General features: G+C 31.3%; 2 protein-coding genes across 5 annotated transcripts in view; one reads left to right on the top strand and one right to left on the bottom strand.

Annotated features, from left to right (window-relative positions):
- The first annotated feature begins 167 nt into the window (after nucleotides 1-167).
- Nucleotides 168-9,355, top strand: LOC148614516 (T-complex protein 11-like protein 1). Of its 2 annotated transcripts, none has more exons than XM_088588640.1 (10): nucleotides 168-331; nucleotides 1,344-1,547; nucleotides 2,338-2,470; nucleotides 2,736-2,856; nucleotides 3,369-3,589; nucleotides 4,311-4,447; nucleotides 4,662-4,840; nucleotides 5,066-5,247; nucleotides 5,894-6,060; nucleotides 7,275-9,355. In XM_088588640.1, the coding sequence occupies exons 2-10, from the start codon at nucleotides 1,367-1,369 to the stop codon at nucleotides 7,496-7,498; spliced, it is 1,545 nt and encodes a 514-aa protein (XP_088444766.1). In that variant the 5' UTR covers nucleotides 168-331; nucleotides 1,344-1,366; the 3' UTR covers nucleotides 7,499-9,355. The 2 variants fall into 2 exon arrangements, with proteins under 2 accessions (XP_088444766.1, XP_088444767.1); XM_088588641.1 differs by having other exon boundaries at nucleotides 174-267.
- Nucleotides 9,356-9,876: 521 nt separating this feature from the next.
- The window catches only part of LOC148614517 (uncharacterized), a 30,883-nt gene continuing 24,771 nt past the window's right edge, over nucleotides 9,877-15,988 (bottom strand). For all 3 annotated transcript variants that reach the window (XM_088588638.1, XM_088588637.1, XM_088588639.1), the window contains 6 exons: nucleotides 15,399-15,585; nucleotides 14,200-14,313; nucleotides 13,690-13,812; nucleotides 12,803-12,984; nucleotides 12,154-12,255; nucleotides 9,877-11,901 (listed from right to left, as the gene is read on the bottom strand). In XM_088588638.1, coding sequence (XP_088444764.1) covers nucleotides 11,763-11,901; nucleotides 12,154-12,255; nucleotides 12,803-12,984; nucleotides 13,690-13,812; nucleotides 14,200-14,313; nucleotides 15,399-15,585 — 847 coding nt within the window. In that variant the 3' untranslated portion in view covers nucleotides 9,877-11,762. The remainder of the gene's footprint in view (nucleotides 11,902-12,153; nucleotides 12,256-12,802; nucleotides 12,985-13,689; nucleotides 13,813-14,199; nucleotides 14,314-15,398; nucleotides 15,586-15,988) is intronic.

The raw sequence follows: 15,988 nt of genomic DNA on the forward strand, positions 1-15,988 counted from the left end.
GATCCCTTCGACGTCCGCGCTGAAAACAAGAAGCCTTTCAAGTACACCAATCCGTGTACTTTGCCTAATTTACAATTTTAATCGTCTTATTAAAACAAAACAGTAAGTTAATATTTGAAAGTCAACTTTATATGGTATGACAAAATACTTTGTTCGATTTGCAGCATATTTTTGTGCTGAAATGAGGTCATATCCGTAAACAAACCTCACGCGGATATTTAATCTTCTGGATAGTTCGTGAATTTTCCTTGCAATTTTTTAATTCCCGTGAGTAACACAAGTAATCAAAAGATACAGGGGTGTTTATATTCATAGTAGAATTTATAGAGAGGTAATTATAACGTTTTTCAAGACTTGAAAAAATTATTATCAATTTGACTCAAGTAGACATATTTTGTTCTATCAAAGAACAAAGAATTAAGAAGTAAATAAATGTCAATTTACAATGTAAATACAGCAACAATCATAACTACATTTGTAATTATATACTAAACACGCACATGTAGTCCTATGACAGAAGACTTCATACTTGTAGTTGCACAACATTTTTTCTTTGGATGTGGTTTATATATATCATGTATCATACATATTGTATGTGCAAGCCGCAACTATAATTTTTTACATTGAAGGATGTGTCCAGTAGTCCTATACAACATAAGACTTCATAGTAAAACTGTATTCCGAGACATTAAGACTTAGTTGCTGGACAGTGTTTTATATTGAAGTCAAAAATAAAACGTCGCACAACTATTAAATGGATGTTCCTTCTCAAAAGTTACAGTAATTTAATAAACTTTTATGTTTAATGACAAAATAAGTAAGGCAGTGGCTATTTTGCCGTACCTAATTTAAATATTGATTAGTGATGATATGATGCTGTGATCAAAAACTATATAGGCTTCTTACTGACTTGTATAAGCCTGTATAGTTTTTGATAACAGCATTATATCATCAGTAATCAATATTTTCATTAGGTCGGACAAAATAGCCACTGCCAATAAGTAATCATATAAACATACAATTAACAGCATATCGCCAAAGACTTCAGATCTATCAAAACAATTTTTATTGCTAAAGTTCCATTCAAAATTTGCAATTGAAGCTAGCTGTTTTCACTTTATGTTTTTTAAGCAAGTTCGATTGATTTAAATCAATTAATATATATGGATAATTTTTAAAGCAGAAAAATCTGTCTTCTATAAAGAAAGTTGGACAAGTATTGTCTGTTTATTTTTTTTGGACCTTAATTTCTGCTTTTACAAAAAACTGTTGCTATATTACATATGTACAATGAGTCTCCTTGTTTTAAACAGTTGTATAAGTGTATTTTCATTTCTTTATAGAATTTACAGAACAATAACAGAAAATGGACAATCCAAATGATGATCCTCTGAACAACTCTATAGATGGAGAATTCTCTGCTGATCAAGATCCTCTTAATCAGTCTTCTGCCAGTTCTACCAGTGGGACAGAAACAGATGAAAAGAAAAGAAGGACACAAACCCCAAGTCCTCATAGATATCCACCTGCATTTGTTAATGTACCAGGTACATTATAAACATAGTTCAGATTTGGACATTGCTATTCTAATTTAAATTGTTCACTTACTCTTATTGTCATTAAGTTTTATTCCTAGTAAGAATTAGGCAGTGGGTGAATCATGGTGAAAAAAAAACATGAGTCTTTCCATGAAAACTTATTCAAAATGCTATGAAAAATGCAGGAATGGCATTCATTTCTATTTAAGTGCCAGTAATTCAAGGTATAATTACATGAAATGCATTGCAATTCATCATCAAAGAGTGATAACTGACTTTTCTGCATACTCTGACACTGTTGAGACCAATGAACTGTCCATTCATTTTCAATAGACCATAAACTATTTGCCTACATTGTCAAATTCATGTTTTTTTCTCTGAGCATGATAATTTTGCCTGATTCTTACAGATTCCAGCACTTAAAACAACTTGCCTACACTACTGATAACAAAAAAAAAATTTAAAAAGTGAAGTTAGAGTCAGAGAGTCCCAACCCATCATAGCAGATTCAATATTTCAAAATATGTTTATGGTTTTACTTCTGTCTACATATCAAAATATATTACAGCATCTTGATAGTAATGCCTTTAGATACCTTTAGAATACCTAGGCAACACATGACATAAATGGTAAAAAACTGAATGACTAGGAAGCTTATAATGATATGATGATATTTGTTGTGAAATAAATCAGGGGTTAATTTCTATGTCCATACAATTTCATGACTGAGCAATAAGCCAATGCCAAAGTCTGATTTACAGCATTGTTTTTAACTTGATATTATAACAAAAACTTTCAGCATCACCACCAAAGTTTATGAGCTTGGATGAGATAATGAAAGCAGCAGAAGGAGTTAAGAACATGGCTTTGGCACATGAAATAGCTGTGGATACTAACTTTAAGCTAGAAAAGTTAGAACCACCGGAAAATAGGTGGGTAGTCATGTTAAAGCAAAAGTTGTAAAACAATTATGATATTGAAAGCACAGAAGTTGGCATGTAGAAATCCTGATTGAAGACTTGATTTTGTTATATATCTAACAAAACTACCTAGGGGTCAAGATCATTAAGATTGCTAGAAAAATAAAATATAAACTAATTTTTTTGAAATATTTTCAAAGTTGTCTCCATTTATTAGATTGTTTGATGGTCTTTGATGAAATGATAAAATAAATGACTGTATAAAAATATTTTTTAGTGTTGAAAAGAAATTAAAGGAAGTAGTTCACAAAGCTTTTTGGGATGCCTTCCAAGAGAAACTGAATGAAGATCCCCCTGAGTATGGTCATGCTGTGGTATTGATACAGGAAGTCAAAGAGGTGAAGGATCATAAATGGAAGGATATTGAACCTCATCCTATTGTTTATTTGGCTTTTACAAAATATCTGTTTTCTGTTTCTTTTTCCATTCAGGTTTAAACAAACCTGTGCAAAAAAAAAACCATAGAAAAACTATTTCTGTCTTTATGTTCTTTGTTGTGTATGTCTGTTTTTCATGTCTGGTCTTTGTCCCTGGATTACATTCTTTTGATCACTGGTAGAACCATGGTTCCCTAGATTACTCTTTCCATCATTAGACTCTTGTCAGTTGTATATGTCATGGGAGATAACTAGTGATTTTCTTGCATATAGTACCAGAAGTCTTTCCTTATAATACTTCTCAGCACATTTTTTCTCAAATAAATAAATATGAAACTGAAAATTATACAAAACAACTTGTGCTGCATAAATCTTTTCCTATCTAAAACAGCTTAATATTAATATAAATCATGAATGTCCTCATTTTTTTTATTGAATCATACATGTACTTGTATTGTTTTGTTTCCTTTCAGATTATGTTGTCCCTGCTTTTACCACAGCATATCAGACTTAAAACACAGATATGTGAAGTCCTAGATATTGAACTTATACAGCAAAAATTAGAAAACAATGCCTTTGACATCTATTACTATTCAGATTATGTGATCAACATTATGGGAAAACTATGTTCTCCAGCGAGGGATGATGATATTGCCAAATTAAAGCAAATGAAGGAGGTTATTCCCCTTTTCAAGTAAGTTATACATGGAGAAGGTAAATCACTGTGAGTTTTGCACTTGTATTAAAAATGCACCACATTTAATAAGAAATAAGCTATAATAGTACACCCTGACACACTGATCTTACACCATTGATGTCTGACACACTGATCTTACACCATTGATGTAAGCTTTTTTTTTTTTTAGTCCTGCTCTGAAAAAATAAGAAATGACACCAATAGTTTAATATGTTCTTACAAGATTGAAGATTAAAGATAACCAGATCTTTGATCTTCAATGAGTATATGTACCTCTTTCATCGTGAAAACATATATTTCTCCTAGAGCGCGCCACCATTTCTAGAAACATAGTTTTAATGACATCAGATTTTCTCTTGTCTTTGTTTTGAATATGACTATGGTGCTACTATTTTTAAGAAGTTTCATTGGTTAAAAGAACAAGTTAAGATGAGGGCGTGTGACCTCTTCTTAAAATGGGTCATCTTAACTCACAAAGGGACATTTCCTGAAGAAGTAAAGTTTCATTTTAGGTACCTAGTAATGTACTCATGTATGTTTTCTGACATTTTGTGTTAAAATTAAACATTCTGCATATCATAAAGTCTAATTCTGTTTTCTATTTTACATATATTAACAGTAAGAGTAAGAATGAACCAGCAATATCTTATCATGTGCATGACTTTCTACAACAGTCTGCATGTAAAGATTAAAGTACTGACTTTCTATTATTTTACAGAGAGATTTTCTCCATATTGGAGCTAATGAAGATGGACATGGCCAACTTTACTATACAACAGATTAGGCCTTACTTACAACAACAGTCTATGGAATATGAGAAGGCTAAGTTCGAAGAATTCCTAAAAACTCAGAGAGGTGAGATTCTACTTATAAAAGGTGATTTAGTCACATTGATTGGTTATGCACATTAATACCTAAATCTTGTTCCTGATACCACAAACTTTTATGAACGGCATATTTTTTACAATTTAAAAGTGCATGTATGTATGATCAAATCAGACAATTACGAATATCAAAAGTTAATAAATTTAGATGTAGATAATGTACTTACTATATATTTGTTTGGAAGAAAGTGGAATAGATGGATTAGAGTTGACGAAAATATGGTTGAAGAGAAGTTTTGATGAGCTGAAGAATCAGGACTTGGATGAAGGAGCTGGAGCTTTACCTGTTCCAACACCTGCTGCCATAGTTAATGAAGCATTTATGTCGCTGTTGTCTTGGGATGAGAACCAACTTTTCCCCGAGGTGATTTAAATGAATTAATTGCAAAAACAAACAAAAGCATGAGTCTGGTAACTTTAGCTGTACATGGTTTAGAAAATTTACTTGATGCAATATTTTGTTAAAGGGAGTTAATTAAAAAAATTATATTTAGTTACATTTGAAAAAAATAATTTTTTTTTTTGTGTTTATTGAAAAATCAAATTTCGTGTTAGTATGACACTGTATAAGGAGAATTATTAATTACAGACTTTAGTAATGGACCAGGGAAGATATACTGATGTAGGTGATAAGGTCCACAGTCTCACCTTACTGTCCTCCATTCTCCTTGTTACCTATAGTACTGTTGGTGCGCCTATAGCAGGGGTACAACAACTGAAGGAGAAACTCAAGTCAGAAATAATGGTCATCTTAGATGGCACGGAACAGAAGTATGTAAAATTACCATAATAATTATATATATAGATATAATGAAACCTGAAATAAGTTAAGAATCTTTTCACATTTATAGCTTGCAAGAATTATTTGGAAAGAATAAATATAAATTTTAAAGTATAATTATTTAAAGAACAGTGTATCAAGCAACATTTAAATGAATGACAAGCACCTGCACTTTTGAATTGGTAGAAAAATTGTTTAAAAATTACATTATTTATTTGTTAAGGCTTTAACGTAGATGTGCTTAGGCCATTCTTGGATTCTTTCTATCCTGTTGTTAAATTTTGCATCATTTTAGTTAACTATATTTTGCATGGGAAAACATTTTATCAACAACTTTCTCATTTTCCATTGTTCCTACTATCCTAACTCAGGCTACTGCTTCCAAATTTAAAAATACGTTTGCAATTTCCATTGACAAGGTTACATCACATTGACTGTGACGTCACTGATAAAAAAGATTAACATTAGTAGCGAACTTCTTGACAGAACATCTTATCTCATTCTGTCAGGCTTCTCTGTAATATTTTCTGTCTTGACTTCAAAACTGCCTTAATTCTGTATTTAGAAAAAAAAATCAGTGCTTCCATATGCAGTGAAATATAGTTTAACATACCTCGAATTTTTCTTTTTGCACAGAGATTTAACAGACATGATGAGCAATGTGGCTGAACAGGTTAACAAGAATGTAAACCAGTATATGTTAGAACATGGCTTCCATGCTCGTGACATGGAAAAACAAGCATCATTGCTTGGTCAGGTCAAAAGTTTATCCAGTAGGGACCATCCTGTGTATAAACTCATGTGTAAGAATTCTTTTTTTTTATTCGGTAACAACTGTTTTCTACAGAGCTTAAAAAATTACACGTGTTGTAATTACGGTAAAAGTGTTTTTTTTGTAGAATTTTTCTCTGTTTACTAGTTGTCATCTGTCTAAAAATCCAACTTCAAATTTTAAAAGCAGATATTTTCATTTGAGTTCATGAAGATCATATGAAATCAGCAAAAAAAGTTCAAAAAATAGTTTTCCAAAAAAAAAGTCAAAAATTGCAGATTAAAGTACAGTAAAACCCATGGAAACAGAACCTCATTATTACTAAGGCCTAAAAAAAGTTCTGTGTTTCCGGTAACCCAACCGACCCAATTTCTTCCCTGCTGACCCTACTTTATGGTGACAGAAAAAACAATATATATGGATTTTCTGTGTTCTGTCATTGATTTTTAACTGGAATTGCCTTACTCTCCTATGTGGAGGCAGTGATTCTGCTGCATTTTATCAATCCTTGCCAGTTGAACATGAAAATACATATTACAGCGGTTTCATAATAGAGACAGTAAAACCGGTAGGTTTCCATGTCCTGCAAATCTATAAATTTAAAAAAAACAAAAAACAAAAAAAAGAAAAAACCCTACCTACCGACCCTAATTTTGAAGGAGATGATACCGAAAAAACAGAATTTTTTTAGGCCTAACTGTTTTTCAAAGTGGGGCCACCCTAGAGTGATCACTCTGATCAGGGCTGTAACTTTTTTTGATAACTTGCATGTTGGTAGATCACTTAAAGACAATGTGTCATATACCATGGATGTGGGCTTTGATATTTGTCATGTAGATTGATTTTCTAAAGTTGATGTGTCACATACCATGAATTTGGGCCTGACCTTTAATGTTGACCCCAAGGTCAAATTTCTGGGTTTTTTTTTTTTGTGACAAACTTTTGTCAAGGCTGTAACTTTTTTGTCTTTTGATTTGGGCTTCTGATATTTGGCATGTGGGTTGATCACCTGAATCAAATTTATATAAATGGCTTAATTGCCATGGCGGGACCCACAGAGATGGATTCCATTGCAATGATTTCTAGTTTTTGTTGTTGTTGTTGTTGCTGTTCGGGTTTGGTTATAAATTGCAAATATTCTGCTATTGTTTAAGAATACACATTTTTTTTAAACAAATATCTTCTAATGTTGTGTGTTTGTCTTTTCAACTTTATGTTTGTGATGAAATTTTCATTTTTTTCCAGATAAAAGATTAAGAGACTTTATTCTAAGCATCATTTCACAAAGACATTCTGGACCAATAAAAGTACCACCTGGATTTTCAGTTGTGGAGAGTGATCTTGGAAAAGTCTGTGGACAATTTTTACGACTTATTTCTCATAACAGAGCAACATTCAGTAGTTACTATACAGACATTGCCAATGAACTTCTCCAGATTAATATGGAGGATCTGTCTCCTAGAGGGTGAATTAGTGTAGGAAGAATGGCTTTATAGGAAAATGTCTAAGGGTTGAAACCTTACTCTGACCTCTCTGTTCTGATGTTGCAAGAACCAAATCAGATTTCCCCATGCAATGATATAAATGTAAATTGATGATGTCAAAGTAGTACCTACCAATACTGAAATATTTGGTATTGTCAATTCAAAGTAGTACCTACCGATACTGAAATATTTGGTATTGTCAATTCAAAGTAGTACCTACCGATACTGAAATATTTGGTATTGTCAATTCAAATCAGGGTGTAAACATATCTCTAAATAAAACAACCAGCAATTTGGGTTAAGTTATGTTTTTAAAATTTTATCCCCTCCTGTAGAATTATTTGTAAAGAAAATCAGGTGTTACTGCAGTAATAAATCTGAAGTTACTTTTTTTTTCTGGTTTATGAAAATTGGCATTTGTGATAGTGTAAATATGCAGAGAATTGGAGGATAATTCTGGGTTAATTGCACGTTGTAATGTAAGATACTGTTTTTTTTTTATATAGATGAATTGCGGTTAAAGTTTATGTTGTTGTTGAAAAGAACTGCTTAGGCCAAATAAAAATTGTGTGGTTCCAGTCGTGTGACTGACCCCTGTCTTTTTTTGTGTGTAAAATTGAAAAATGAAATAAAATTTAAATAAACAGACCAAATCTACCCTCTAAGGGCAAGCCAGATTTTTTTTTCTGTAACTTCTCCAGAACAGACTTCATGATAGTAAACAGCATGGCTGTGCAGTTGCTCGCATCTATGACAATAAGACAACTGAAAGCCATAAAACAGTCTGTTGATGTTTCATTCCTGTTTGTGATGATTGTCTACTGATCAGAATTAATGTTTTCATTGAACAATTTGGCGTTCGTCATTGTGAGCTGTTTAGAAAAAATTGACCTGCTGACTATTTTATTCAAACAGGTGACCGGAACCACACATTTTTTTATTTGGCCTTATTAATAAATTCATATCTTTGTAGTGGGCATTCATTATATATTGCTGGGTTTAATAATACTTATCAAGCTAATGCAAACAATACCAAACCAAAGCACTGCATTTCTCCAATTTTCAATATGCTTATTCCATGAACAATTTGGAATTTTAATACAACATCAAACAATTTTGAGAACCTATGTTGGTATCATTATGTAGTGCTTTGGTTCTGTTAAATAGTCGTAAGTTTTTATGCTGTTATGGTTAGTGCATGACATTTGATATATTGAATAATTTGTTGTGGTCAGTTATGGTGCTGATAAAATGATATTGTTTATTATTTTAAGCCTTTATCATACACCTTTTTTTTTGTTTTAGAAGGTTTAGAATGCATGTCTTGGAATCTATATCTGTTTGAATGTAATAATGTATTAGCTTTTTCTTGTAAATTGAGTGAACATGGTAGAAAACTGTTTTGTGGAATGTCTGTATGCTTAATTTATTTGTTAAGTATTTATTTTTTATGAAAATAAATTTTACAAGTTGAATGGAAACAAGTTTGAATTGTTACCAACATTTAAAGCATTTTTTGTTGATGTGGCAGCATGATCTTATATAATATTGTACTATTTTCTAAGAAAATTGGAACCAATGTCATCTATAATTTTTGATATGGTGTTTTGGACTTCATAATATGTTGTTGTGAGATGTCTCATTAATTTCTTGTTTTTAGCAAGACTGTTAGTGTAATTACAAGATTAATCGTATTTCATATTATGCTAAATTATGTGACACTTTTATGCACCATCTAAGTATTCAACATAAATTTTAGTGTGTTGGCCGTCCTGTGTTGATGTATGAATGTGATATTTTTACAAAAATATGCCTCAAAATAAAAAAAATTAGAATTGAAAAGTTGTCTTATAGTATTATAAATATTTCTCATTTTTGTAGTGGAAGTATTTACTTATCTATGAAACCAACTTGTGTTTACTCAAGTTCTCTTGAATGTCTTTAACTATGAAAATAAGTTTGTTTTTGGTGCCTATTGGAACTAGCAATATTGAGCTAGGGAAATGCACATTCATAAAAATGTCACAAACACCATATCAAGTTTCACTGGGTTGCTACATAAGGTCCTTAGGAGCAGTGATTACAGAAGAGACAAAACTCACTATGCCAAACAGGCCTTTGTTCCTTACAGCCTGTGATATAGTCAAAAGATATGGACACTTTTTTTCATGAATACTTCAAATTGCCATTTCAGTTGTGTTGAATAGTATGGGGATTATGAAAACTATTCAGTATTTAAATTTCAATTATAATCTTAAAAAATACTCGATAGGTCACACAATAAAAAAATGAATAAAAACAGATATTTTAACAGTATTCGGTATATAACCATTACTTTTAAAATTACTGAAAAACAAAAACACTTTAAAAAAAAGTTTTTTTTTAATTTTATCTATCAAAATAGATTTACTCATCATATCTAACAAAACAGAAACAAACTATAATACTGATGTGAAAGACTTTGGCAAGAGTTGTCTGCCCTTAACAACTCATGTGAGAGAGTTACATACCCTACTCATCCTATTTATTAATTTTTTTTTTACATGTCAATATCACAGTTTAAACCTTGATATTACCAAGAAGCCTGCTTATCTGATTGGTTGAATTGTGATGTGTTTCAAAGCGCGAATTTCAATCTTGTGCAACAGCCCTGACTTAGGTTAAAAGTTAATGCTGTAAATAATGATATTCCTTCAACCTTCCTGAAATTTATCATCCAATATTTTCATTTAGCAGAATCTGCAAAAATTATACATCTGCAGTATTGTAAATGTTCATCAAAATTCTTGTAAATAATAAATATGTTCTTGTTCAGTCAAACATGTTGCACATAAAAACCAAGACTAATATATAATTATCATATGTAGCACTTTTAACTGTATACAACCAAGCAAAAGAATGGAAACCAGTAACATGTTTCACAGTTCTAATAACTAAAATGATAAAGAATACAAGAACTACCAAAAACATCCAATATTATACAAGATTTTTGGCACAGCTGGAAATAAATAAAAATATAACAATACAATACATGTACAACTTAAGACACTATCACAGACATTTTATAAACTCTGTATTATGCTGATTCTCGAACATCTTCATTAAACCAGATACAGTCAAATCTGTCTCACCAATAACCTATCTTAACAGAAAATGATTAAACTGTACCAATGTAGTGCATTTATGTAAAATTAAATGAACCTGTTGACAAGCCGTCTCATGTGACCAGTTTAGTTCTCCTTTGGAACATCACTACAGACAGGTTTGACAGTACATAAAATCATGCAAAATATGTGTAATTTTCAAGTATGCTAAGATGTGTTGTACTCTAGAAATATAGCAACAATCAAATTAAGTTTACATTATGAAATAAAATATGTATAGGTAAAAAAAAGATACATAAAGGCTTAAATCAGTGACACATAAATAAAATGTATTGATAGAAATAGGCTATAACATGTATATACATGTATTTACATGGTTCTTCCATTATGACATGTTTTATGATTTGAATTTTTTTTTCTAAATAGAATACCCCCCCCCCATTAATATTTAGTTACTGTTTACCAGTAAAAGTGCTGGTATATGCAAATAGTTATAGTACAAAACATACAAGTATTCACAGTTTTAACATCACTGTACACTAATGAACATGAGGGCTGTATAGGGTTTGTAAGTCACATTCAAGTTTCATGTCCCTGTCTGGAGTTTCCAATGTAGAATGTATAAAAATCTGAAGACCAGTATTTTATCAGTATTTTTAGACAAATAGATGTTTTGCTTTTAAAACTGAAATGAACATCCTGTAAAATGGCAAAATTCCATGCATTTGAATGGTAGACAAGGACCCATTCTAATGAAACAACAATCACGTGATGAGACTTAGATACCCTATTGTACAAGTAGTATCAGACTCACAAGATAAATATCTAGTCTTTGAATCAGAGTTGGACCAGCTATCATTATACAGTGCAACCAGTAAAATGGAGTGCTAAGGAGATCAAGCCTGACATACAATACGAGCCTAAAAGAAATTTCATATTTTGTTGACATTATAAATTTGTAAACTGATGTAATCTACAAAACAACAAAAATTGTAACAAACAAAAAATTGATTTTCTACTAAAATCTCTGACAATAAGAGAGTTAGAAGAAATTCTACTTTTGTCATTCAGGTCCAAACAAAGTTGTTTCATACTTGACTTTCAATATCTATGTTCTGATGCTGTCATCAAAGTTCACTGTGATGTCATGATGAATTAGGTGCTTGGAAATCTAAGATTCTGATCCTATCTTTAAGTCCACCAATGATTCTAAGTTCATCAAATTTGATAGATTTGATAGTACCACCATCTTTCCCTAATTTAAAGGTCTGGATACTCTCTGACCTGCAAATATATTATAATTTTTAGCATACTTTAAAAAATATGAGGCTATAGGAAACAACTAAAAATATAATTTGATATATATTAAATATACTCCAACTTTCATAAAAACTCTTTGCCTCAAATGTTAGCACAAAGTAAAAAAAAATCACCTTCATAAAGTTTATATTCGATGTTTAAATACAATTAAATGAATAATTGTGGAAAATATAAATCTGTCCAGCAAATACAACATATATTGAAATATATACTTACTTTTTAGTATCCCATATTTTAACCAATCCACCCTGACCTGAGCTGATTATAGTACCTTTAGCCTTAACTGGGTCATCTATCTTCAACTGTACAGACTCAACTCTGCAGTAAAATAGAAGAAAAACACAAGTTTTATTGTAGTATTCCAAAATAATATTTGGACCACTGTGACAGAATTAATGTTTTTTACTAACATGGAATGGTCATCCCCAAGAAATGTAAATTCTTCATTGAAAACATGCATGTAAATGATAAATTTAAAATGACTAATGTTTCTAAGAACCATGACAATTGATATTTTTATTTCCATTAAACATCAACAATCATATTCAGTAGCCATGTCTATGCAATTAACATACATGAATTAACAAAACCCTGTTTTTTCAAACATATTATTGAAAGGTTTCATTCAATCAGGTTATTAAACATGCATATCACTTGTTTTATTTGTCTTTTTAGATGATAATGATTCAGATTTTCTAGAACAACATTATTGAAAAAGGCTTCCTGATATTATAAATATCATATTTTCCCAACTGTTTATAATAGAATCTAGTAATATTTATACCCTATGCAAAAAAAAATGTATCAATCTGCACCCTGTGAAGCATTTTATTTTTGTTATGCAACCCTGGCTAATTGTAGGTACCTTTTGTTATGCTCATGGAAGCTTTTGATAAGTTTCCCGGTATCTCTGTGTAAACAGACAACATTATCATATCCCGCAGCGATGAGACCTTTACTGTAACTGACAGCCATAACAGAGGTAGTACTACTGACCCAGATTGTCTTTACAACCTGACCTGTTTCTAGTTTCCAGATCTTCACACTCTACAAAGGGGAAACATTTTTAAATAATCAGTTTTAAAATCTACATCATACTACTTTCAGTGCAACAAAATAATTTTATAATCTTTTTTAAATTAAAAAAAAAAAAAAACGTACTTTGATTAAACTTAATATTCTTCCTGTTGTATTGATACATTACATTTGATACCATCAATACGCAAAGGTTTTAACTGGTAAGCAAAAAAAAGTAAAAACAAAAACAAACCACAAAAAAAAAAAACACAACTCTGGTATCTCTAACACTGAAAATGTTGCAGATACATGTAGACAGTGAACACAGTCTTAACTGGTCCTTGAGTAAATCAGAAACCTGTCTAAATCATACATCTTGTAATAATCCTGCAAGTCATTTTTAATGCATTTTGCACCTGTGTAAACCAGTTTTCTTGCCTAAACTGAACGACTTTCAGTCTAAAAAGGGGTCTGGTTTGGTAGGCTTCACTGTATTATATAAAGAATTAAAGTCTGTTTTTATTTGCAAAAACATATGTCTGGTAATATGCACAACTACATATGATGTTCCTGCAACATACCACGTTTCGTAAAATTCAGTTCAGTAGTTTGAGAGGACTTGTGCTAACAAACTTTGTGATGGACAGAGATGGACAGACAGACAGACGGACATACAGACAAGCCAAAAACAATATATCTCCCCACCAAAGTGGGAGGAGACATAATGTACCTTACCCTATCAGCAGAACCTGTGATGACTAAAGATCCATCATCACTCATATCTACTGCAAATACAGCTTTACTATGTCCTACCAGTGTCTGTAACAACAGGCAGCGAGATATGTCCCATACCTTGGCCTGAAATAGGAAAAAATGACAATTTTATAAATGTCCTATACCTTGGCCTGAAATAGGAAAAAATGACAAATTTATAAATGTCCCACACCTTGGCCTGAAATAGGAAAAAATGACAATTTTATAAATGTCCCACACCTTGGCCTGAAATAGGAAAAAATGACAATTTTATAAATGTCCCACACCTTGGCCTGAAATAGGAAAAAATGACAATTTTATAAATGTCCCACCCCATGGCTTGAAATGGGGAAGGATAAATTATTATTTTAATAAAATAATGCAGTACGTATTATACCTGCAACCATTTTAATATCAATTGAGAAAATTAAATAATTACGAAGATTTCATAATTCACAATACATGCCTTTATATTTCTTATATAATACTTACAGTTTTGTCTTGTGACACACTAACAACGGTTTTCTCATGTCTGACCATGGCCCATATTGGACCATCATGGGCTGATATAGATCTTGCCATCTTCCTTTCTTTCACATTCCATATCTGTAAAAAAAATTAGACATTTTTAATTTATTTCAGGCCTATAATATGCAATTCTTATTTTTTTGAGTATCAATTAAGTACATGGGCTGAAATTACCCCCCGTGCACCCCCCATCAACCAAAATATGATTTTCAGGTACCCTTATACCTCCCATTTACAAATCTTTTTGTAAAAAAAATAAACTAATGCATTTTTTGGTGTTTCCTGCTAATTTTTATACCTTGTTGAGGCAAAAACCCATTTTTACATTTACAGCTTTACAATGGTATCAAGAAAACTTGGAAAAATTGAAAATCTCATTTTTTGCATTTTTGATAATTTCTTACTACAAAAATCGCCAAAATTCATCAAAATTCATCAAATTCATCTGAAGTATTAATTGTGATAATACTCAGGGATAAAAAATTGCAGTTGCCCAGTAGCCCATGGTTACTAGATTTTGAGCTGGCCTACCAAACTTTTGGGTAATATTTAGTTGAACATAAAAAAAAAAATTAAACGAAAATATGGTCTGGGCTACCAGTTTGCATTTCCTAATATTTACTCCTGATTAATACTAAACAGAAAATACCAAATAAACCATTTTGCACTGAACCATAGGGGAAAACTATGTCAATTTAAGCAATTTTTCACTGGGGTAGGGGTACATTTTTTTCACTTTACCCCCAAACCCTAAATATTACTGCAACTTTCTTGGTACCATTATAAAACTAAGACATTGGGCTACATGATGATACCTAAATATGTTTAGTTTGTTCACACATACTGTCCAAGGAAGACTTAGGCGCTCAAACAATTAAATCACAAAAATCTTGTTGTTTTGACCTAGTGGGGTACAAATACATGCTTATACTGAAAGAGAATCCAAAAATATTCTTTGGCAATAAATTGATTTGGTGAAGGGAGGTATTAAGGTACATAAAAATCGACAATTGATGATTGGGAGTGCACGGTGGACCCTCCCCTCCAAATGGATTAATTAATACCGAAGTACTTCAGTAGGTTTTTTAATATTCTAAATATCAAACCAATTTACAGTTTTTCAAAAATCATGCCATGCAATCAGTATTCAATATTCCACTCACTTTAATAGTACCATCATGTGAACCACTAAGTATGAGATTTGGAGTGAAGAAACTGAGGCACCAAACCCCGCCCTGGTGACCCTCAAATGTATGAGCACATCTTCCTGTCCTAATATCCCAGATTTTTACTGTTTTGTCCTGGCTTCCACTCACTAAAATGTTCCTATCAAAGATCACAGACTCTATCCTAAAAATATAAATAAAATACCTCTTTTTTTCTCAATTTTTAAAGTTATAATACCAATTAGCAAAAAAATCACACAAAAAAAAAGAAAATGAAAAAAACATTATCTTGAACATCACAAATCATAATTAAAAGTCTAAATAATGTTTATATTTAAGGATTTTAAATTTTGTCATTAAAAGCGCTCACAATATACACTGTGATATAATTGTACTGTATTGTATTTAATAATTCAAAGCAGGAGGGTAAATGCGTTCAAACAGCATAAAGACAGGAAAATATAACATAAACAGTGCAAGAGAAAAGCTAACAGTGCACATAAAAATATCTAAAATTTAAATTCAGAAAAAGAGGGTATTATCTCCCTTTGTCTTTTTTTTTTTACAACAAAGGTACAATAGTTACA

This window comes from Perna viridis, chromosome 6 (assembly GCF_037379345.1).
Source record: "Perna viridis isolate PV_CMFRI_1.1 ecotype Kerala chromosome 6, ASM3737934v1, whole genome shotgun sequence".
NCBI lineage: Eukaryota > Metazoa > Mollusca > Bivalvia > Mytilida > Mytilidae > Perna > Perna viridis.